The 23698-nt window shown below is 44.8% G+C and overlaps 2 protein-coding genes across 3 annotated transcripts in view; both read left to right on the top strand.

The window, feature by feature from the left end:
* Nucleotides 1-11: 11 nt before the first annotated feature.
* On the top strand, nucleotides 12-14604 carry C19H8orf88 (chromosome 19 C8orf88 homolog). Of its 2 annotated transcripts, none has more exons than XM_054708621.1 (6): nucleotides 12-201; nucleotides 2407-2508; nucleotides 3958-4031; nucleotides 6162-6237; nucleotides 8033-8139; nucleotides 14189-14604. In XM_054708621.1, exons 2-6 carry the CDS (start codon nucleotides 2433-2435, stop codon nucleotides 14228-14230), a joined length of 375 nt encoding a protein of 124 aa, XP_054564596.1. In that variant the 5' UTR covers nucleotides 12-201; nucleotides 2407-2432; the 3' UTR covers nucleotides 14231-14604. The 2 variants fall into 2 exon arrangements, with proteins under 2 accessions (XP_054564596.1, XP_008157086.1); XM_008158864.3 differs by lacking the exon at nucleotides 12-201 and adding an exon at nucleotides 369-1186.
* A 506-nt stretch (nucleotides 14605-15110) lies between these two features.
* The window catches only part of TMEM64 (transmembrane protein 64), a 54291-nt gene continuing 45703 nt past the window's right edge, over nucleotides 15111-23698 (top strand). Inside the window, exon 1 of the mRNA XM_008158865.3 lies at nucleotides 15111-15116. Coding sequence (XP_008157087.2) covers nucleotides 15111-15116 — 6 coding nt within the window. The remainder of the gene's footprint in view (nucleotides 15117-23698) is intronic.

The following is a 23698-nucleotide window of genomic DNA, read 5'->3' as shown; positions in this document are numbered from 1 at the left end:
CCCTTGGTCCCGCCCACAAGCCCGCCTTCGCGTCCCTCAGGCGCCCTCGGCCCCGCCCCAGTGTCCCCCCAGCCGCCCTCGGCCCGGTCCCCGACTCCCCCGACGCGCTGTGGAGGCCGTTCCCCAACGGGCAGCGGTGCTGTCGGCCGCCGCGTCGGGGCTGAGCTGGCGACCCCGCTGCCGAGTCCGGACGTGGAGGCGGTAGGTGTCGGAAGCCGCGCTGCGCGGGGCGGAGGCGCTGGGAGGGCGGAGCCGGTGGGCGCCGTTTGCGTGCCGCGACGCGGGGCGGAGGGAGGAGCGGGCTGTAGGGAGGAGCGGGCTGGAAGGAGGCGGGCCCGGCGCCGGCGCAGTCCCTGCCTGTTCCCGCTGAGGCCGAGAACCGCCCTAACGGGGCCAACGCCGACGCGGTGCCCGCGCCCGGCCCAGGGGCGGGGTAGGGACCATTTCTCGTCGCCCGCGGCCGCAGGGTCCTCCCTGGCGAGCAGGCAGCAGCTAACCGCGTAGCTGAGTGGCGTCCGTTAGAAAGACGCCGGCCCGGAAGAGAACCGGGAGCCGCGCACGGCCCCTCGCAGAAGACGGGGAGAGGGTGGTGAAGACGCGGACGGCGGCCCCGGCTGGGGCTGCTCCGAGTGGTAGCGGCGGCGCTTGGGGCGGAGCCTCCGTGCGGCCCGCGCGGGGCGCTCCCCGTCGGGCAGCCGCTGGGCGGCCGGGGCGCCGACGGGAGACTCGCGGACGTGGTCCGCGGCCGAGGGAAGCGCGGGTGGGAAAGGCCGGGACTCGTTGTGGCCTCTTTTCTGGAGGGTCAGTGTGGGCTTCCCAGTGAGCGGCCTGAGGAGAGGCCCGCCTCACCGCCCGACGCTGCCCGCTCCCTCTGTTCTGTGACTCTTCGGCTGCGGTTCGCGCACCTCGCGGCGGTGCGTCACGCTCGGTGGCGCCCACGGGGTCGCGCGCCCGCCCGTGGGATGGCAGTCGCCGAGCCGACGTCCGAGGAACGTGGGCGCTGCTAGCCTACAAGCAGCACTCGGTCTCAGGATCCCCAACTTTGCAAAAGTGCCGTTTTCAAGTGGAAAATGGGGATGGAATCTAAGTGGTTATCATGTGGGAATAGACACGAGGTAGAGGAGAGCCTGGTCTTCCACTTGGCTCGTTTCTTTAATCTCACATGAACTTATTTCTTCTTTTGAAGGTAAGTCTTAAAAAAACTTGCCTGATTTGTAGATAAATGGGAGTCACAGGCATGAGTTCGATTTGGCTGTGTTGAACTTGAGGTGTGTGTGATAACATAAAAATGGAAATACCTTTGGGAAATTAGAAAAATAAATGAATTTACAAGAGGTGGATGCTGGCTATGGCGGTCCCATGCAGGTAGTTGCGATAATGAGGGTGGGCGAGGTCAGCTGAGAGAACCAAAGCCACCTTGGGGAGAATCCTACCTTTCCTTGGCGTGAGGAAGAGGAGTGGCTGAGGAAACCAGGCGAGGTGATTAAGGAATCCTATCTAATAAAAGAGTAATATGCAAATTGGCCATCACTCCAACACACAAGATGGCTGCCCCATGTGGTCAAAGATGGCTACCCCCATGTTGACACAAGATGGCCGGCAGGGGAGGGCAGTTGAGAGGGATCAGGCCTGCAGGGGAGGGCAGTTGGGGGCGATCAAGCCTGCAGGGGAGGGCAGTTAGGGGTGACCAGGCCGGCAGAGGAGGGAGGTTGGGGGCGACCAGGCCTGCAGGGGAGAGCAGTTGGGGGAGGGGGGCCCAGGCCTGCAGGGGAGGGCAGTTGGGGGGGACCCAGGCCTGCAGGGGAGGGCAGTTGGGGGCGATCAAGCCTGCAGGGGAGGGCAGTTAGGGGTGACCAGGCCAGCAGAGGAGGGAGGTTGGGGGCGACTAGGCCTGCAGGGGAGAGCAGTTGGGGGAGGGGGGGCCAGGCCTGCAGGGGAGGGCAGTTGGGGGGGACCCAGGCCTGCAGGGGAGGGCAGTTAGGGGCAATCAGGCTGGCAGGGAAGTGGTTAGGGGGTGATCAGGCTGGCAGGCAGAAGCAGTTAGGGGCAATAAGGAAGGCAGGCGAGCAGTTGGGAGCCAGCAGTCCTGGATTGTGAGAGTGGTCCCAGATTGGAGAGGGTGCAGGCTGGGCTACACCCTGGTGCATGAGTTTTATGCACTGGGCCTCTAGTTAGGGAATAAAGCAGAAGAAAAGCGGGAAGGAAAACGTCACGAGGGACTGCTCAGTGTGGCAGATGCTGTGAAGGGGTCTAAGTGGTCACATTTGTTTTCAATGCTGCCCTTATGTTTCTACCCTAACTTATAAAATAGCTATCTTCAAGTGAATGTTGTGGTTATTTGCTTATATGTTAAAGCATACAGGTTATCTTGTCCAAAAGATAAAAATGTACATTTCCCTTCTAAAGTATGGAACCTCAAGGTCTTTGTGATAATGGAAACCAAAAAATTGATTGGTAAATCGCTTCAACCAGCAAGACCTGTTCGACATCTGACTTCTTCTCCCTCTGGTGAGCAATGTGGGGCACACACCTTTAAATATTAATTGGTTAATGGCTAATTAGCACTTAAAAGGCTAAATTATACATAAAGTAATTGTTTATGGTGAATATTAAAGAAATAATGAAAACTAATGATCTCCTCAGAACACTTTAAAAGTATTACCAAAGGAAAAGATTCTTAATAGTCTACCAGACCAACAAAAATAGGAATAATAAATCTGATGTGAGAGCAACTTTGTGTATTTTTTATTTCTAACTTTCATGGTTAACTGGCTTCTGTGCAAAAGGGCTCAGTGTAAATTGCAGCTGGAGAGAGAATTAACCTTTAAAAAATATACCAAACTGCAAAAAAAAAAAAAAAAAAAAGAGAGAGATTAGTACCAAACAACTTAAGACTGTACTTGAGTTGGGGCATACAATGTAATTATTCAGGAAATCTAAACAACAAAATATATCGTAAATTAAGATTTTTCTTTTGCTCATAAAACTAATCTTTTGAACAATTCTTGAAATACTTGGTTTTTAAGTCCTACACTGGAATATTAGCCATTTTATGCTTTTTATTACTTGTTGTCAGAACGGCTTCTATATTCTCTGCTCTTTTTAGTCCATGTGTTTAACTAAATAATGGGCTCCTCAGAGAGAGGAAAGCATAGCCCTTCTATAGGGGTCAAAGGTGGAGCGGGAAGATAGGCGGGGCACCGAGCCCTCGCCTCCTTTCTCTCCCAGCCGTGGCTCCTGCCAGGCAGACCACGTGGTCAAGCTCCTCTGGAGATGCTGCGACTTAGGACACAGAGCAATTGAGAGGCTCCTGGACCGGGCTCAGCTCTGCTGCCGCTCCTGGTGCGGAGGGCTGTGGGGTCACCGCTCTCGGTGGTCCCCTGTGCAGATTCAGGCTCACTGACCTTCCCTCCAAGGCCACTGCAGGGCTCCGTGGGGGGAGGGACCAGGCAGCCCTGATCCCTCATTGAGTTCTATCCTTTCAGGATCCAGACAAGAGTGAGGTTCTATTAGGCAAAATTTAGTAAATCAGAAGTTATTCTGGCTTTTCTCAACATACTTCTGCATTTCTTGTCTATTTCACGACCCCAAAGAAATATTTTTATTTAAGACCCAGATTGAATTATTTTCTTTGTGAAGACTTCCTGATGCCTAAAGCTCACTCCGCTCTCCCTTGCATTTTCTCTGTACATCTCATATGACTTATTTTTCATTGTCATTATTTATGAGCTTGTGCTTTAAAATAGACTGTGGACTCTTATTTCCGAACTCTTCACACTTACATACCTTATCAAACACAGTGGCTGACATTGCATAGCATTGAATAAATGAACTATCAAAAAACACTTTAAAACAGTGCTTAGAATATTCTGGACAATTAAAGATTTTAGGTAATAGTATATCATTTATTGAAAGCATGGATATTTAAAATAGTTTTCTTTTTTTTTCTCCTAACAGGAACAGTATTCCCTTTCAACTTTCAAAATGAATATCCATGCAACACTCAGTACTTGCAAAGTGGAGTTAGCCGAGTAGGTCTTAGAAATTATGGTAACATGAAGCGTTACAGGCTGGAAAGTGACATTCGTCAGAGGGCTGTTGTGTGCCAGCTACTTTGCTAAGTGCTTAAATACTTTTTAAAACTTTATATATTTCAAGCATTTTAAGAAAGGATGAAACATTCACTATACTTGTTGCCCAGCATTTTCAAATCGAAACCTTTTGCTATATTTTAGAAATTTTTAAAAACCTTGCAGATATTTAAAACTGCTACATGTCCCTCTTCCAACCCCTTCCTTCCCACACTTCTCCAAAATAACTGTCCTCGATGCCATTGTTTCCATGATTATATCAGTACTTTTGCTACAACAAATAGAACTTTTAAAAATAATTTTATATAAATAGCATTGTACCCACCTATTTTTTTTTTACATTTAGGTTTATATTGTTAAAATTGAATTTTTTTACTAAGTAAAATAATCACCAAGGTTAAAATTAAAAACAGACAAAATGGCCTTTAAGTGAAAAGTTTCCCTCCAGGCTCCACCCCCCACTCACCTATTTCCTCTCACCAGAAGTAGCCATTGTACCCGTTTCTTATCTCGATACTTCCAGAAATGTAGTTCATTCTTATAGTTTATTAAATCTCACAGTCAGTCAGAATTTGTAAGACCAAATCTTTGGCATTGTCAAAATTCTGTTTTTTTCTGACGACTTATTCTGCTGTCTCGGGAGTGTAGGTTCACCCCATCGCTCGTCATTGTGTTATAGGTTAGATGTTAACCCTCTGGCTTTAGGCAGTTCTCATGCTAGACTTTGCAGGAATGCTACAACTTGCTAACAGTGATTGATAGAGCAGAAATACTCATTTTTTAGAAAATATATTTTTTTATTGATTTCAGAGAGGAAGGGAGAGAGAGAGAGAGATAAAAACATCAATGAAGAGAGAGAATCATTGATCAGCTGCCTCCCATTGGGGATCTAGCCCGAAACATAGGCCTGTACCCCGACTGGGAACCAATCAGCTACCATGGAGCCACACCCACCAGGTGAAATGTTCGGGAGTTACCGTGGCCTGGTCTGTTGTTTGCAAATTGATTTTCATTACCACAGAGGGAGATCATCTCTAAGGGGTAGATTGTACTGACCAAGTACGTGACACTGATTTATATAATCAGAAAGCCCATTACTTTATAATGAGAAATCTGGCTGCCTTGTGCTCTGAGATTCTCTTATTGGTTCTATTAGTATATTATCTTCTTTAAGGAGATTTATGGACAGTTAAATTGTAACCGGAATATTTCTTGGTGAGCATGTAATCAGGGGAGTTAAAATTAAATTTATTTTATCAGATTAGCTTAGCCAATCTCATAATAGAGGTGGTCCTGCAAGTAGGACAGAAAACCTGGGCTCAAGACTCCTGGGCTCAGACATGTTGCTTTTTTCTTTTTGCTTCATTGGATGAAGCAATATTTTCTTATTTTCCTTATTTCTAAGGTAGTGTACGAAACAGTTTATATGCTTGTAACTGACACCAAGGTTCTACTTTACATAAAATCAAGCAAAGTAAATATTCTAGTAGTATTGCGGGTTTTTGTGAATAAATATGTGTTTTCATGAATTAAAACCTATTTTTAAAAATCCTCACCCAAGGATACGTTTTTATTGATTTTAGAGGGAGAGGAAGGAGAGAGAGAGAAAGAGAGAAACTTCGATGTGAGAGAGAAACATTAACGCTGCCTTCCCGTGTGTGCCCTGACCGGGATCAAACCAGCAACCTAGGTATGTGCTCTGACTAGGAATCAATCCCACAGCCTTTTGGAGTGTGGGACGACGCTCACATCAATTGAGCCACCCGGCCAGGGCTAAAATCTGTTTTTATTTACTTTGGAATTATTTATCTTTTGGATCATATTATTCATCTTCAGTTTTATGGTCCTTTTCCAAGATAATTACAATCATGACAAAATATGTATATGTGAATATATTTTAAGAGATATCTATATTGCTTATTTTAATAAGTATACTATCATATTGCTTATCCTTTAGCCAAAATTATGCCTTGACTAATACTTTGATAATTGAGGAGAATATTTTTGAATTGTAAAATGGGTTTTATAAAATTTTTATACCTAATTAAAACGTGACTTTTCTTTCAACAGTGTAAGACCAATGGAAAGCAGGCCTTTTCTCAGGGTCTCAGTGAGCAACCGCAACATCAGTCTCCAGTTAAAAAAGGTAACTTTTCATTATAATTCCAAGATTTCATAAGAGAGTGTTAGTATTTATGTGGAGTTAATGTTTGCTTTGCTGTAATAGATATTTATTATAGTCTTTCGGTTGATTTCTGCACACATTGGTCAGGCTGTCGACCATCATAACCATCGCTTAGGCAGAAGCTCATTGTGTATCTTCTGTGTCGTGTACAATTTTGAGCGCTGTGGCATTCCTGAAGATCCCCCGGGCATGTGCAAGGTCGAAACGACCCTCCGGTGCTTCTCCGGGCCCCTGCTGCTCTCCGGACTCACGGCACTTCACTTCAGACACAAGATGTGCGCCGTTTCCATGTAGCAAGCAATTGATTACAACACCACCTGGGGGTTTTATGATCCAGTCCAATCCTGACACTAGTTCATATAGACTCCACAGGTACAGGGCTCAGTCCCACAACAGCACCCACCATTTCTTCTTTTTACTTGTAATCTTTGTTATTGGAAGTATTACATATGTCCCCTTTTTCCCTATTGACCTCTCCAATCCTGTCCAACCCCCCCCCCCCCCCCCCCCTGCCCCTCAGGCCTTCACCACCCTATATGTGTTCCTTGTACATGCATACAAGTTCGCTGGCTGGTTTCTTCACACCTGCACACCCTCCCCTGCCTTCCCTCTGAGGTTTGACAATCTGTTTGGTGCTTCTTTATTTTTGTATCTATTTGTTCATCAGCTTATGTTGTTCATTGGATTCCACATATGAGTGAGATCATGTGAGACTTGTCTCTCTGCAAATGGCTTATCTCACTTAGTATAATGCTCTTCAATTCCACCCATGCTGTTGCAAATGGTGTGAGTTCTTTCTTTTATACAGCAGCGTAGTATTCCATTGCGTAGATGTACCACAGGTTTTTAATCTACTCATCTGCTGATGGGCACTTAGGCTGTTTCCAAATCTTAGCTATTGTAAATTGTGCTACTGTGAATATAGAGTTGCATGTGTTCTTTCTCATTGGTGTTTCAGGTTTCTTGGGATATATTCCTAGGAGTGGGATTACTGGGTCAAATGGCAGTTCCATATTTAAGTTTTTGAGGAAACTCCATACTGTTCTCCACAGTGGCTGCACCAGTCTGCATTTCCCACCAGCAGTGCACGAGGGTTTCCTTTTCTCCACATCCTCACCAGCACTTGTCGTTTGTTGATTTGTTGATGATAGCCATTCTGACAGGTGTGAGGTGATATCTCATTGTCATTTTAATTTGCATCTCTCTGCTGATCAGTGACGTGAGCATTTTTTCCTATGTCTCTTGGCCATCTGTATGTCTATTTTGGAGAAGTGTCTCTAGGTCCTTTGCCCATTTTGTAATTGGTTTATCTTCCTTTTGTTAAGTTGTATGATTTCTCTATAAACTTTGGAGATTAACCCCTTATCGGATGTATCATTGGCAAATGTGTTCTCCCATGCAGTGGGCTCCCTTGTTATTTTGTGGGAACCCCCTACTTTTTTAACACACTGGCAAGTGCTAGGACCCAGCTTGCTCAGGACTTTGTCTACCTTGGCTACAAAATGCAGGTTTCCAAGACCCCCTCCTTGGCTTCAGTCATTTGCTAGAAGATCTCACTTAGCACAGTCTGTTTCCTCTTTTTTCTTGGTTACTTGGCTTTCTTTTCTTGTAAGAGGAAAATTGGAAGCAAGCTTTTTGGCAGAGAAATAAGTCATTTTATAAAATAATGGACAAATAAGGGATATTCAGAAAGCATTGAGAGAAGTGATCTGGAAGAGTTCTGTGTTTTATAACATTTAATGTTTAATGTCCACAGAGAGAATTAAATACAGCAGAGATTTCCTATTGAAGCTCTCAAGTGTTTCCATCTGCAGGAAAAAACCAGACTTTCTGCCTGATCATCCCATTGTACTTCAAAAACCAGTAAGGAGTTTCCTTTTCTTTTTTTTTAGAAGTTTTAAAAAAATTTTTAATTTATTGGGTGTCATTGGTTAATAAAATTATATAGGTTTCAGGAGTACAGTTCTATAACACATCATCTGTACATTGTATTGTGTGTTCACCGCCCCAAGTCAGGCCTCTTTCCATCACCATCTATCCCCCCTTGCCCTCTGATAATCACCATACTGTTGTCTGTGTGTGAGGTTTTTTATCTTTTGCTTTAGCCCTTCACATTTGTCACCCCTTCCCCTTCTCCCTCTCCTCTTAGTAGTTTTCTAATTTTGTATAATTTTAATTCCAAAATGTTTATCTTTAATATTATCATTTTATTCACTCTCAATTTTTAATTGTTATCATTATGAAACATAATGCATGAAATTACATAAATGTAAATGTATAATATAACCAATTACTGTAAGTAATTAAAACCCTAGTGAAGAATTAGAATGGGTCCTGGCTGGTGTGGGTCAGTGGTTAGAGCATCAGCCCACGTACAGAAGGGTCTTGGGTTTGATTCCTGATCAAAGGCACATACCTGGGTTCTAGGTTCAATCTCTGTCCTCAGATGGGGCACATGTCTCTCTCTCTCTCTTTCTCTCTCTCTCCCCCGATCTTTCCCTCTCCCTACCCTAGCCTCCCTTCCATTCTGTCCAAAAATCAATGGGAAAATATCCTTGGGTGAGGATTAACAAAAGCAAAAACAAAACAAATAATTAGAATGGAATAGTTATATTTATTGAAAAGTCATGAAAAGAGCATTCCATATCTATATATATAAAAGCCTAAGCGACCAAACGACCTAACGACCGTTTGACAGGACACTATGATGCGCACTGACCACCAGGGAGCAGATGCTCAATGCAGGAGCTGCCCCCTGGTGGTCAGTGCGTTCCCATAGTGGGAGTGCCGCACAGCTGACTGAGGAGCGCCAGATGCTGGGCTCATGGCTGGCGAGCGCAGCTGTGGTGGCGCGAGCCTCTCTCCCGCCTCCACGGCAGTGCTACTGAGCAAGGACAGCGGTAGGCGCAGTGGGGCTGGGATAAGCGGGCACTCGGCCCTGGCTCAGACTCCTCCCCAGCCACCTGCCACTTCGTGCACTACTGCATCCCCTGAGGGGTCCCGGATTGCAAGAGGGCACAGGCCAGGCTGAGGGACCCCACTGGTGCACGAATCCATGCACCAGGCCTCTAATGTTCTTATAAAACTTCTATTGGTTTGTTTTCTTTTCCTCTCCATGGATCTTCAGTCATCCTAGCAATATTTAATGAGAGGCTAAGTCCTCTGTCATCTTTGTTTTTTATTGTGTTGTTTTTGTTGTTTGTTTTTTAAATCTTTATTGTTGAGAGTATTATGGATGCCCCCAATTGCCCCCCTTCACTCAATCCACATTCTGCCCCAGTCCTTCACCACCCTATTGTCTGTGTCCATAGATAATGCATGTAAGTTTTTTGGTCAACCTCTGCCATCCCCCTGTCCCCCTTCCTTCCGAGATTCATCAGTATATTCCATGTTTCCATGCCTCTGGTTCTAGTTTATCAGTTTATTTTGTTAGATTCCTTGTTCGTTTATTTTGACTTTTAGATTAAATTATTGATAAGTAGTTATTGCCATTTTATTGTTCATATTTTTATCTTTTCTTCTCTTCTCCCCTCTCCTCCTCTTTTCCTCCTCCTTCTTTTCCCCCTCCTCCTCCTCCTCTTTCTCTTCTTAAAGAATACCCTTTAACATGTCATGTAATACTGGTTTGGTGGTGATGAACTTGTTTAGCTTTTTCTTGTCTGTGAAGCTCTTTATCTGACTTTCAATTCTAAATGATAGTATTGCTGGGTAGAGCAATCTTGGTTGTAGGTCCTTGCTATTCATCACTTTGACTATTTCTTGCCACTCCCGTCTGGCCTTAAAAGTTCCTATTGAGAAACCAGCTGATAATCGTATGGTTGCTCCTTTGTAGGTAACCAAGCGCTTTTCTCTTGCTGCTTTTAAGATTCTCTCTTTGTCTCTAACCCTTGGCATTTTAATTATGATGTGTCTTGGTGTGGTCCTCTTTGGGTTCCTCTTATTTGGGACTCTCTGTGCTTTCTGTACTTGTAAGTCTATTTCTTTCACCAGGTGGGGGAAGTTTTCTGTCATTATTTCTTCAAATAGGTTTTCAATATCTTGTTCTCTCTCTTCCCTTCTGGCACCCCCATAATGTGAATGCTGGTACGCTTGAAATTGTGCCAGAGGCTCCTTACACTATCTTCATATTTTTGGATTATTTTTCCTTTTTGCTCTTCTGATTGGGTTTTTTGCTTCCTCATATTCCAAATAATTGATTTGATTCTTGGAATCCTCTACTTTATTCTTGAATCCCTGTAAATTATTCTTTATTTCAGTTAGTGTATGCTTAATTTCTGACTGGCCCTTTTTCATGTCTTTGACATTCTCACTAGGATCCTTGAAAGTCTCACTAAATCCTTTGAAGCTTTCATAAAGATTCTTGAAGCTCTAATTAATATCCTAGAGCATCCTTATAACCATAGTTTTGAACTCTGTATCTAGTAGTTTGCTTGATTCCATTTTATTTAGTTCTTTTTCTGGCGATTTCTTCTCTTCTTTCATTTGTGACATTTTTCTTTGTCTCCACATTTTGGCTGCTTCCCTGTGTTTGTTTCTATGTATTAGGTAGAGCTGCTCTGTTTCCTAGAATTCATCGAGTGGCCTAGTGTAGTGGGTGTCCTATAGGACCCAATGACTTAGCCTCCCTCGTCACCTGAGCTGGGCACTCTAGGTGTGCGCCCCTGTGTGAGCTGTGTGCACTGTCTTGTTGTAATTGAGCCTTGATTGCTGTTGGCATCTCTGGGAGAATTGATTCCCAAGCCCCTTGACTTTGAGGACCAGCTGTAACTACAATGGAAGAGCTGCTGTGCAGGAGACACCTCTATGGAGCAGGACTTGCTTCAGTGGGGTTTTGATGCTGAGTCTGCCCCTTGAGAGTGTCCCTTGTGGATGTATAGAGTTGTAATCTTGTGTGGTCTGAAGCTGTCCACCAGGTGCACTGGCTCTGGGGCCTCCCAGATAGTGCAAAGTCAGTCACTGCTGACAGGTGCTACAGAGTGATCTGCAGATGGCTGCTACTTGTGTTGGGCTTGAAAGTACCCAGGGGAGGCCAAACTGTGAGGCAAGGGAGGCTGCTGCTAGTGCCAAGTCTTGGGCCCCTTATTGAGAGATATGGGACATGCTGAGTCCAGCTGCTGCTTGTTTGAGAGATTTTAGGAAAGTTTGAAACCTGAGCCAGGAAAGGCCATTCATATGGAAAAGCAGCTGCAAACAGCTTGGGTGGGGCTGAAAATTGGGTTGGGCAGGGTCTCAGGGAATCACCAGGGTGGAGTAAACAGTTGGTGGTGACTCAGATATGGCCCCTGCCAGTCAGCTTTGTGAAGGGGAAGGTCTCAGCATAGGAACAATGAACCCTATGAGCACCCCTGTGTATGAGAAAGCTGCCTCTGAGTTCTTGCCCCAATGCCAGCCAGTCCAGTTCCTCTCCATATGTTCCTGGATCCCCCCAAGCCACTGCCCCAGCACTGGAGCTCAGAGGGAGTGAGTCCGGTAAGTCCTAGTGGTAGCCATTTAAGAGGAACTGCATGGGACTCCAGTAGCCTGTGTCACTCAGCCACAATCCCTGCTGGTTTTTACAGCCTGAAGTTACTGGGACTTCTCTTTCCAGCTCTGGAGCCCTGGCCTGAGGAGGTCTGGTGTGGGCCTGGCACCCATTGTCCGTCCTTGGAAGCTTCTTCAGCTAAGATAGTCCTCCAGATTAAAAACACGCCACACATGGGTGTCAGACCAGCCCATTCCACTCCTCCGCTCCTCCTCCCCTGCTCCCCTCCTCTTTTCCTCCCCTCTGCCCCTCCTACTTGTCTCAATGTGCTTTTTTCTTTACTTCTCTAGTTGTAGGATTTCCATTCAGCCAGATTTTAGATGATTCTGAATAATGGTGGTTCTGTATTTTATAGTATATTTTTTATTGATTTCAGAGAGGAAGGAAGAAGGAGAGAGAGATAGAAACATCAATGATGAGAGAATCATTGATTGGCTGCCTCCTGCACACCCTCTACTGGGGATTGAGCCTGCAACCTGGGCATGTGCCCTTAACTGGAATCAAACCCAGGACCCTTCAGTCCACAGGCGGATGCTCTATCCACTGAATCAAACCAGCTAGAGCTGTTCTGTATTTTAGTTGTAATTTTGATGTGGTTGTGGGAGGCAGCAGTTGCCACATTTACCTACGCCACCATCTTGGTTCTTCCCCCTCTGCCTCTTTGTGGCTACGGTATGGTCTGTTTCTGGGCCTTCTATTCTGTTCATTTATTTGTTTTTAAAATACATATTTTTATTGATTTCAGAGAAGAAGAGAGAGGGAGAGAGAGAGAAACATCAATGATTAGAGAGAATCATTGATTGGCTGCCTCCTGCATGGCCCCTACTGGGGACTGCAAGCAGGCAGGCTGGGGCATGTGCCCTGATTAGAATTGAACTGTGACCTCCTGGTTCATAGGTTGACGCTCAACCACCAAGCCACACCAGCCAGGCTCTTTTAGTCTTTTTATAGTAAAAAAAGGGTCATACCACTCGTTCCTTTTTAGCATATCTCTGATGTTCTTCATATTACAGTTCTCTGCCACCTCATCAGATTCAATCAAAACAAATACACAGAACAAGTAAAACTCTCTTTTAGGATATTGACGGGGAGTGCATGTGTTTTGGCATCAGGCTTGGGTTGCTACCAGTGTGTACCGGTGTTCTGTTCAAACTCAGACAAGTCACTTAACCTTCCTGAGCCTCAGTCTTACAATGACAGATGAGAGTGATGATCTGCACTTGTTAGCATTAAATTCCACAGAAGTGCTTGGGATGGTGCTTGTCTCTCATTAGGCACTCAGTAAATATTGACTTTCATCTTCTATGGTCTTTACTTCCATAGTAAAGGACCTTCATTTAGCGTTTTCAGAAACACTATAATGGTAAAAATAAAAGAAAAGAAAGAAAAGCAACTGGGATTCTCTTGAGAAGAGCTCAGAATATAGGTATGCTGAGAATGGCTCATACAGATACAGACTACCCCCCTGTGCTCTCCGTTTTTGAGATTTCTAACTCTTTAGACTTCATAGCCTTGTTTTCTTAATTACAATTTTTTAAAATTTTAACTTGCTCATAATATACATCAATGTGTCTTAACTTAAAATCCCTAACTTGCACACCTCCAGCCAATTCTTTTTTTTTTTAATATATTTTATTGATTTATTACAGTGAGGAAGAGAGAGGGATAGAGAGTTAGAAACATCGATGAGAGAGAAACATCGACCAGCTGCCTCTTGCACACCCACTACTGGGGATGTGCCCGCAACCAAGGTACATGCCCTTGACCGGAATCGAACCTGGGACCTTTCAGTCCGCAGGCCGACGCTCTATCCACTGAGCCAAACCGGTTTCGGCCAATTCTTATTTTTTAAAATTAAAGCAGGAATTTTAACTTTTTTTCATAATACCTGGTACACAGGAATATTTAAAGAGGATAAATGTCCTTGATGATGCTTGAATTTTCCTACCTGTTCACAGAACTTAGGAACATATGATCCTTGGTCTGTACAAATGAATCAGGAACTTAAATGCTTTATAAAACTGTTACTTTTTCAATTACAGACTTTCCATCTCTAATATTTTATTTTGTAGATAAAAGTTGAGTATACTTATTATTTTGACCAATCCTCATACATCAGAATTGACTTTAATTTTGATATATTCATTAATAACATTTAAAAAAATTAAGTACCACAAAAACAGAACAAGTTTGGAATACAATCTATTTAAAAATGAATTACATATGTTCTATTAATCACAGAAGAATTGTTATTTGACAAATTCCAGTTGCTTTAATTGTTTCTATAGTAACATGCATTTAGATCTGTAAACACTTAGTAGGGTCACAGTATTTGGTTGATAAACAAATTAGCAAAAACTGTATTCATTATGTTTTTCTTTTGTATTATAGGAAAACAACCAAAGTTTTAAGGAGCACTTTAAGAACAGATGACTTTAAAGATAGACAATTATTTGTTTTATGTTTTGGACACCTGCAAATGAAGTGGATCTAGTAACAATAACTATAATGGACTGTGACAATTCAATTTATTTTTAATTTTGATGGTTGGGTATTTGGTTTCTCCTAAAATGAGAGAGAGATATTTTAAGCTATAAAGAATTTTCTAATCAGTTTCAGCTTTTCAAGCACTTTCCTGAATATATTGGGAAGAAGCACATGTGGTTAGCGACCTGGGAAGACTGTATTGATAACTTGCATGCTACTTGCAGCCTTTTGTTTTTCATCACCTGTAATAATGGAATGGAAATATAAGCTGTAAAGATCCTCAGATATAAAGAATGTGCTGGATGTGCAGATGGCACGGACTTGTTGCTATAGTGGCTTCTGTTTGTTTCCTCATTTCAGACCAGCCTGAGAGGGTCTCGGCCACCTGCGGCTGAGGATGCGCCTGCGCAGGGCAGTCTCAGGGACACGGGGATGCTTCCTTAGGCTTGGCAGAGAGATGTTTCCAATAACGTGTCTGCGGTGGTTCACAATTGCCAGCAAAGGGTGATAATTTGGAAACAATGGCAGTGAATGAAACTGATGGTGAAAAGTGCTGATGAGACCCCATGAACAGAAGTAATCGCAAAACCCATTCTATTCCAAAGGGGAATAAGTAGGCATTGGCGAACAGTTGAGGTGCAATAAGATTCAGTTCTGTAATTTCTTTTTATTTCTTATAACAAGATTATGTATAGATGAAGAATTGGAGGGCTTAAAAACTTTTAGTTCCTGGAATTTTTATACCATCTCTTGGAGTTTGTCACTCTGGATATGACTTCTAGTCCTAAAGGTTCACTCCAGCACGGTGCCAGGAAGTATTGCTGACATGAAGGTAAGTGCAAGCTTCCCTGACTGGTTCTCTCAGGAGCGCTTGTCCTGGGGGCTGCTGGATGGTATGGAAGGCCGCCATTTGGCAGGAAGTTTTAGATTGAATCCTGAACTCCTAAAAATAGGACATTGTTGTTCACTGGCCTTCAGGCTTGCTACCAGATTAAAGCTCTAAGTCCATGGTAGGCCTCCCTCCTTGGTCTTTCAGTACCTACCCTACTTTTCATGGCTTTGTTCCCCAGAAAAGTAGGTAGATTGTGTTTTAAATTGAGAAAATTTCATTAACCATACATTTATTGGTCACTTTAAATTAGCCGTGCATTGGGACCATTTCCCCTACTATTTTCCCTTAGAGGCTTCCGTGTGTGTGTGTGTGTGTGTGTGTGTGTGTGTAAATACACACACAGATGCTCTCTCACACAAAAACAGATGTGTAATTTATGTAAGAGCTCTTTATTTTTGCCTCTTCTCGAGGTCTTTGAGTTCCAGTTAACAATACAATAGAAACTACACCAATTTGGAAGCTGCAGGGTGCTTCCGCCTGGCGCTGCTGCCTAGGAGAGCACCTCCCAGTCAGGCTGCCGTGCTCGCTCCCTGGGGAACTGCCTCATCCCCAAAGGTGGAGTGCACTTTCTGAGTCTGACACTGAAATGGACTGGCCAGAATAACACGGTTACTGGCTGTAATTTATATTTTGAAACCATTTAAAACCAGTGTTTCAAGAAGAGTTTGTGTGTCAACAGTCCCCTGAGTTTGAGTCTCTTCCTCCTATGCTACTGTATATAATCAGAGCAAAGATGTTTATTATCTGCACGTCTTTGTACATATGTATGGTTTGAGTACTCATTGTACGAGTCCCTTGTCCATTGATGTTCTTTGCTTGGTATGTAAAGGAAACGTTGAGCCAGGTGTTTTCCATAGTGTTTCTCCTCTTTAGAAATGACCTGAGACACATGCATGTGTATGTATGTGCATTATGTCAGCATTTATGACCTATGTCTAGTGGGTCCTATGACAAAATTATTTTATTTAGATTGAATGAGGACTGCGGATATACAAAGGAATTGATAAAAGTTAATACTCCATGAATTAGTTTGAGAAAATATCTTAGGTCAAATTTTATACTTAAAAAAATTTTTGGTTCAGGCTTTCTTTTTTCTGAATTTTCCAACAGGAAAAACACACACACACACACACACAACAGGAAAATCTTACCTCACAGTTTTTTCCTGGAAGACCTGTGGTTTCAAAGGAATTTGGACTACAGAATAGTATATTAGCTAATTTCTATACACATTGTATTTTCATTAGCAACATTTATCATCAAAATAGATTTTACTATGAAAAATATTTAACTTATGAGCTTGGACAGTGGAGTGTCCGAGGCAGTGGCAGTGGGACTGGGCTGTGGTCGTTCCGCTGTAAATCTGTAAACTATCTGCAGCACCTGCCCTATTAATTATTTCCCTGAAATTGGTGCTTATGCTATATTTCTATTTTATTCACTTAGATTAAATTTTTTTTAAAGTATTTGGAAATATAAATGGCTATTTTTCATTAGAAAATTTAGCCCTCTGGATCATAATGCCATAAGCTATGAACCAGATTTTCTCATCAAAGTGAAACTCTCCATTTTTCTTGATTTGTTTGTCTTATATCCAGGGAATTATGATGCTGATAATACATAATGATGTCACATCCTATATAATAAAAGAGTAATATGCAAATTAACCATCACTCTGTTACACCCACAAGCCACACCCACCAGCCAATCAGGAGCGAGTATGCAAATTAACCCAACCAAGATGGCTGCAGCCACAGAGCGAGCAGGAGGCTTGGGTTTTCCTGGCAATGGAGGAAGCCAAGCTTTCTGCACACCCTGGCAGGCCCAGGCCTCCACTCAAGGCTACAAAGTTTCAATTATAGAAGATAAATAAATCCCAACAAAAATGGCTGCGGCCACAGACCAAGCAGGAGGCTTGGCTCCGCTCTAGGCTACAAAGTTTCAATTATAGAATATAAATAAATCCCAGATCCCAGGGCCTCCACTTGGGTCGCCGGGAGGCATGGCCGGCCTGCAAACCACCACAGTCCCCTCGCCCAGGCCACCCCATGCCCCAAGAGAACTCCCACCCTGATCTGGGACACCCTTCAGGGAAAACCAGCTGGCCCCCACCTGTGCACCAGGCCTCTGTCCTATCTAATAAAAGAGTAATATGCAAATTGACCATCACTCCAACACAGAAGATGGCCAGCAGGGGAGGGCAGTTAGGGGTGACCAGGCTGGCAGAGGAGGGAAGTTGGGGGTGACCAGGTCTGCAGGGGAGGACAGTTGGGGGGAACCCAGGCCTGCAGAGGAGGGGAGTTAGGGGTGACCAGGCCTGCAGGGGAGGACAGTTAGAGGCAAACAGACTGGCAGGGGATCAGTTACACATCAATCAGGCTGGCAGGGGAGTGCTTAGGGGGTGATCAGGCTGCAGGCAGAAGCGGTTAGGGGCATCAGGAAGGCAGGCAGGGGAGCAGTTGGGAGCCAGCAGTCCTGGATTGTGAGAGGGATGTCCAACTGCCTGTTTAGGCCCGATCCTACCGGGATCGGGCCTAAACAGGCAGTTGGACATCCCTCGAGGGGTCCCAGATTGGAGAGGGTGCAGGCTGGGCTAAGGGACACACCCACCATGCACAAATTTCGTGCACTGGGCCTCTAGTTAATAAATGGTACATGTCACAGAACTGTTCACTTTGGAAAAAGCAGTTTATAATCTGATGCATAGAGATTCTGCAGGTTCCAGCCAACGTGGTTTTGTGCAAAGTTATTGCGTTACCTTTTTTTTGGATTAAACAACAGAAACATTTTCTTGCAGTTCTAGAGACTACAAATTCAAGCTCAGGGCACTGGCCGGTTGGTTCTTCTGAGGCCTTTCTCCTGGGCGTGCAGTTGACTGCTTCTGTGACCCCATATGACCATTTCTCTTGCTGTCTCTCCCTCTCTCTGTATAAAAGGGCACCAGTAGTATTGGATAATGTACCAATTTTTAAAATAAGAGAAAATGAATAGCGCTTAGAGTAGGCATTATCTATACTAGGTGTACCGGTTAATAATAGTGGATTTTGTAATAAAAACATGATAATTTCAAGAGAAATATCAAAAGTGCTTTATTCATAGTAATGTTCATCGCTAGCTACACATTTCCTCATCTTTTAGGTAATCTGTGGATACCGTGCCAATAGAACTTTCCTTGTTTTGGGCAAACCATTCAGAGACCAAATTTTCCATTTCTTCATATGTTTTGAAGTGCTGCTCAGAAAGTGTGTGCCATGGATTAGAACAAGTGGTAATCTGAAGGAACAAGGTCTAGTGAATACGGCGGATGGGTTAATACTTCCCAGGCAAGATCTTTTAATGTGTCTTTAACTGGTTTTGAAGTGTGTGATGGTGCATCATCATGAAGCAAAATTACTTTGCCATGTCTTATGGAACATTCTGGTTGTTTCACCATCAAAGCGTGGTTCAAATTGATTATTTGTTGCCTGTAGCGATCAGTATTAACGGTTCCACCTGGTTTTAGAAGCTCATAATACACCACACCTTCCTGATCCCTCCAAAAGCAGAGCATTGTCTTCTTTCCGAAGCGATTTGGCCTTGCAGTCGATGTTGATGGTTGACCTGGATCAACCCATGATTTTGTGCATTTGGGATTCTCAAAATAAATCCACTTTTCATCGCCTGTCACAATTCGATGCAAAAAAGACTTTATTTTGTGCCGTTGAAGCAACATTTTACTGATGACTTTTCAGTTTTCCATTTGTCTTTCATTCAGTTGATGTGGCATCCATTTTCCTTCCTTTAAACTCTTTCCCATTGCTTGTAAACGATCAGAAATCGTTTGCTGAGCAACGTTTAATCTTTCTGCAAGTTGTTTTTGAACTTGACATGCATCTGCATCCAGTAATGCTTGTAATTGTTGGTCTTCAAACTTTTTTCGGTTGACTTGGACATATTTGTCTTCCACATCAAAATCATCACTTTTAAAGCGTTTAAACCAGCATTCACAAGTATCTTGAGATGGAGCATGTTCACTATAAGCTTCCTGAAGTATTAAGCAGTACTTTTCTTCAAAATAAAGTAATGAATTAAAACTTCCCACAAATGCTCTTTTTTTGGCACGAAATTTGACATTTTTAAGTGTAAAAATACTGTGATGTTAACACCTTCACAGAATTGACATATGAAGTTTTGAATCTTGTCAATACAACAAAATAACATACATATCAAATTGCATATATATAAACATATGTGTAACTCCATCTATTGAAAAAGATACGCATTATTAACCAGTACACCTAGTATCCTATATAAGAAAGAGATAATATGCAAATTGACCCTGACGCCCTCACAAGATGGCTGCCTACAACCAGGCCAGCAGGGGGGTTAGTGAGGGATGACAAAGTGACTGAACAGTAGTCTGCGTGGGGCAACCAGGCCAGTAGTGGGGGCAGTTAGGAGCAACTAGGCCAGCAGAGGGGGGACAGTTGGGGGCAATTAGGCTGGTGGGGGGCAGTGAGGGGCAACTAGGCTGGTGGGGGGCATTTGGGGATGACCAGGCCGGCAGGGGGGGGGTAGTTAGGGGTGACCAGGCCAGCAAAGGGGTCAGTTGGGGGCAACCAGTCTGGCAGCAGGGGGCAGTTGGGGCGACCAGGCCGGCAGAAGGGGCAGTTAGGGGTGACCAGACAGGCAGGCAGGTGAGCGATTAGGAGCCAGCAGTCCAGGATTGTGAGGGATGTCCAACTGCAGTCGGACATCCCCCAAGGGGTCCTGGATTGGAGAGAGTGCAGGCTGGGCTGAGGGGACCCCCCCTCCTTCATGCACGAATTTTGTGCACCGGGGCTCTAGTGAGATCATAAATGCCTTGTAGATAAAATTGTGTTACTGTTTTAATTTATTTTTTTTTTAAAAAAATATATTTTATTGATTTTCTACAGAGAGGAAAGGAGAGGGACAGAGAGCTAGAAACATTGATGAGAGAGAAACATCGACCAGCTGCCTCCTGCACACCCCCCACCGGGGATGTGCCCGCAACCAATGTACATGCCCTTGACCGGAATCGAACCTGGGACCCCTCAGTCCGCAGACCGACGCTCTATCCACTGAGCCAAACCGACTTTGGCTTAATTTATTTTTATATACCAATTTTGGTGTATATAATATACATTCGTATACCAATATGTTTTTACATTTCAATTTTCAAAGATTGCATATAAGTTGGTGTGTCCTAAATAATATTTTTTAGTATAATGTCTACATTGTAAAATTGGAAATGTTTTTTTAGTGAGTATAAACATCCCAATGACAAACATATAGCAAAGAAGTGCCACTGGGGGAATGCTTGAAGAAACAGAACACATGAAACTGGTTCTCATTTCTTCTCAAAGCTCTTTTCCGTAACCACAGGCCTTTCCTTTGCTGGGACATTCTGCTCCGCAGACTGCATCCGTCCTCTTTGCCTGGGTGATGGACGGTGTTGAGTGGGCTGCTGTTCATTGGAATGCTTTTTATGTTTCAGAGTTCATAGCAATATGTTTTGGTTTATATTTTTATATCTGGTTGCTGGCTGATTTAGTTGCTGCTATATTTCTTAAGCTCTATCTTAGGTAAACTATGAAATCTTAAAAAACAATCTTATTAGAAATAATAATTTGTGATTATAAAACAACAAAAAATGAATAGCACTTTTTATTTCATTTTTTTAATTTAGGTCTAAATATATACAGCTAAAATGTTTTTAATCATTTTTATTTTTAGCCTTCAGAGCTATATAACACACAAAATGCACACTAGTTATTAAAAATATTAGAAGTCGTCTGACCATTAAAACCATAAATAATATTTATAAGCTAATTCCAGGTTTTTGTCCAGGGAGGTGTATTATATAAAACTTTTACTTTATAATAGAGTCAGGTACCATGATATAGGTTAAGATTTTGTGAGAGGTAGGTTTAAAAAATTGTGTTAGAAGTCAGGCCTAACCTTTCTGTCCTGTTAAATTCCAGTGGTGATTGTTGAAATTAGATGTGACATGAAAATTAATGCAAAATAGGGTTAGCAATTAAAAGGCATTGCATTGTATTGTATTGAATTTGGGCTCTGAGAACAAGAAATGATCCAGTTTTATACACACTCAGTTCTTCTAAATTTGGAGCTGCATGTGCTAACAATAGTAAGAGTGGACAGTTCATCAAGATGATGAAGTGGCGTTGGGCCAGAAAACCTACCCAGTTACTGTAACTCTCCTGTTCTTGCTGGTGTTTCTGCTAACTCATCACCCTCCTTGTCTACTTCATCCTTTTTCAAGTGTTTTCTGTGCTGGGAAGATGTGAGGTTCCTGTAAGCACAGCCTCCTCCTTCCTTCCACACGGCTGTCCCGGCCGCGGTGGCCAGACCGGAGAGTGGAAGACGACATGACAGACCCACATTGCAGGGGTCGGGGCTTGTTGGAAGTGTTCATGACGAAGACCAGTGTGCTGATGATGATGTCCGAGCACTCTCTCTCCTTCCGGGAGGAGCTAGGCTCCTCGAGCCCCACCCTGCACAGCCCGGCCCGGCCCGGCCGGCGGGACGCGGGAAGCTGGTGCAGACCTTGCTCCCGCACTGTGTGCACAAAGGCACAGCGACAGCTACACAAGTTACTTGTGTCTAGTTTCTCTGGTAACAGCTTTCACGCCTGTGTGAATAGTTAAGCTGAAACTTCTGCATAAACTCCAGGCTTCACTGAAGTCCTCTCCTTAGTGACCCGTGGGCGGCCTCCTCTGTCCCCGGCCCAGTTCACACAGCTCGCGAGTCGGGAGAGGAGGGACGGCACCGCGCCCGGGCTTGTTCGGCCGAGACGCTGGGAGCGCTTCTCCGGGGTCTGGGCGGACCCCTGCCCTTCGGTCCGGTCCGGAGCGAGACCGGGACCAGCCCCCCGCTGACCCCGCGCCGCAGCCCAGGCCGGCGCCCGGCTTTGGTCCTAAATCTTACTTTTTCTCTTCCCATTTATTCCTGAATTCACCAGAACCTACCCTAATTTTAAAATTCCTGCCACTTGATTAAAACTGTCCTCTTGAACAGTGACCTCTTGTCAGATCCCTTCTCAGTCCCATCCTGCCGCCAGCTCTGCCCCCTGACTCGCCAGCCTCCGCTCAGGCCCCCAACAGAGGAGGCGTCTGCGCCCACACTTGTAAGTGAGGGCCTTTCCCTGGTCTGGCTGGGCGTGTTGCGCTTACCACCCACCTCCTCACACGCAGGCCTCCGCCCACGGACACCCTGTCTGCCAGGGGCCGAGGCTCCAACGTTGGGAGCAGGTGCTCCCTTCCCACTGCGGACCCTGCCCCCGGGCCCCCAGGACCCCGGAAGGACCTGCGTCATTGTCCTGAGGTCAGTCCTGGCGGCCTTTCCCACCTTCTGCTGGCTCCTCGCTCGCGTGCCCGGCACAGCCCGCCTCGGGCAGACCTTCGCGCCTCGGGGTGCTGCAGAAGACGCAGGAGACCGAGACGCTTCTGAGAAAAGAGACTGTTTAGTACGCCGGCGGACTCGGGACAGCCTCCCAATCTGAGTGAGGGAGCACGCCTGGGGCCCTCCTTATACCTCCCTCCCTGGGGTCTTGGTCCCACAAACATGGATCATGCTTCTGGCTCTTTTCTCAGGCCTTGAAAGAAGGCCCCCGGCGCCGGGGGTCTCCAGGCCGTATGTGAGGGTCCGGCCTGGCGCCAGCGTTGTTAACCCTCCCTCCGGGCAGTGCACTGCCCAGTCACAGGGTCTGCAGGACCGTGTCTGGGAAGGAGAGAGGGGCTTCATTACAGGTCATCGGAGTGCACACTGAGCTTGCTGGCTGGGATTCAGGTCACTGGCCCCAAATATCAGGGTTCCAGTGGAATCAGCCCTTTTTAGCCTTCTCTGGAGCAGCCCCTGCCTTTGCGCACGCCCACGGCGCCCCCCGGAAGTGCCCGCTCCACTGCGCTTGTCCGCATCTCGCCTCCAAGGCCGTCTCCTCCTCAGACTCCGGGAAGCCTCGCTGCTCCCCCACGCAGAGGGTGCTCCCGCCTGCCGGGCTGGCTGCTGGGCAGACATTCTGTTCGTCCGGCAGGGACGACATGGTGCCTGGTCCTTCTCCAGCTCCCAGCACAACCCTGTTCAAAACGAGCTCAGTCAGTGCTGCTCAAAGGCTGAGCCCCAAGGAGCCAGCGCCTGGCACCCAGCAGTACTCAGCAGAGGTGTCGTCAGCAATGAGTGGAAGGGTAGAGGAACAAATGAGCTTGGTTCTCAGTTATCTGAAGCTTTAACTAGGCCAGATCATCTCATTTAAAATTTCTCTTTCTATTCTCCCCAATTATAAGTAATATTTTAACAGCTATTATAATAAAAATATTTCTAACAATTATAATCTCCAGTCTATGGGTCACTTATTTCTAATTTTATTTAATACACTAAATTATATTGTGGTAAAGCATTTGAATAAAAAAATTATGAATTTACTTGTACTTAAAGTTGTGGTTTTTTTTTTAATTTGAAGGTGACCAACAAATGACTAAAATTAGATTTAATATAGCCAG

This window comes from Eptesicus fuscus, chromosome 19 (genome assembly GCF_027574615.1).
Source record: "Eptesicus fuscus isolate TK198812 chromosome 19, DD_ASM_mEF_20220401, whole genome shotgun sequence".
Classification (NCBI taxonomy): domain Eukaryota; kingdom Metazoa; phylum Chordata; class Mammalia; order Chiroptera; family Vespertilionidae; genus Eptesicus; species Eptesicus fuscus.
Note: the sequence above shows the minus strand (reverse complement) of the source record. Positions and strands in the feature narration are given on the sequence as shown.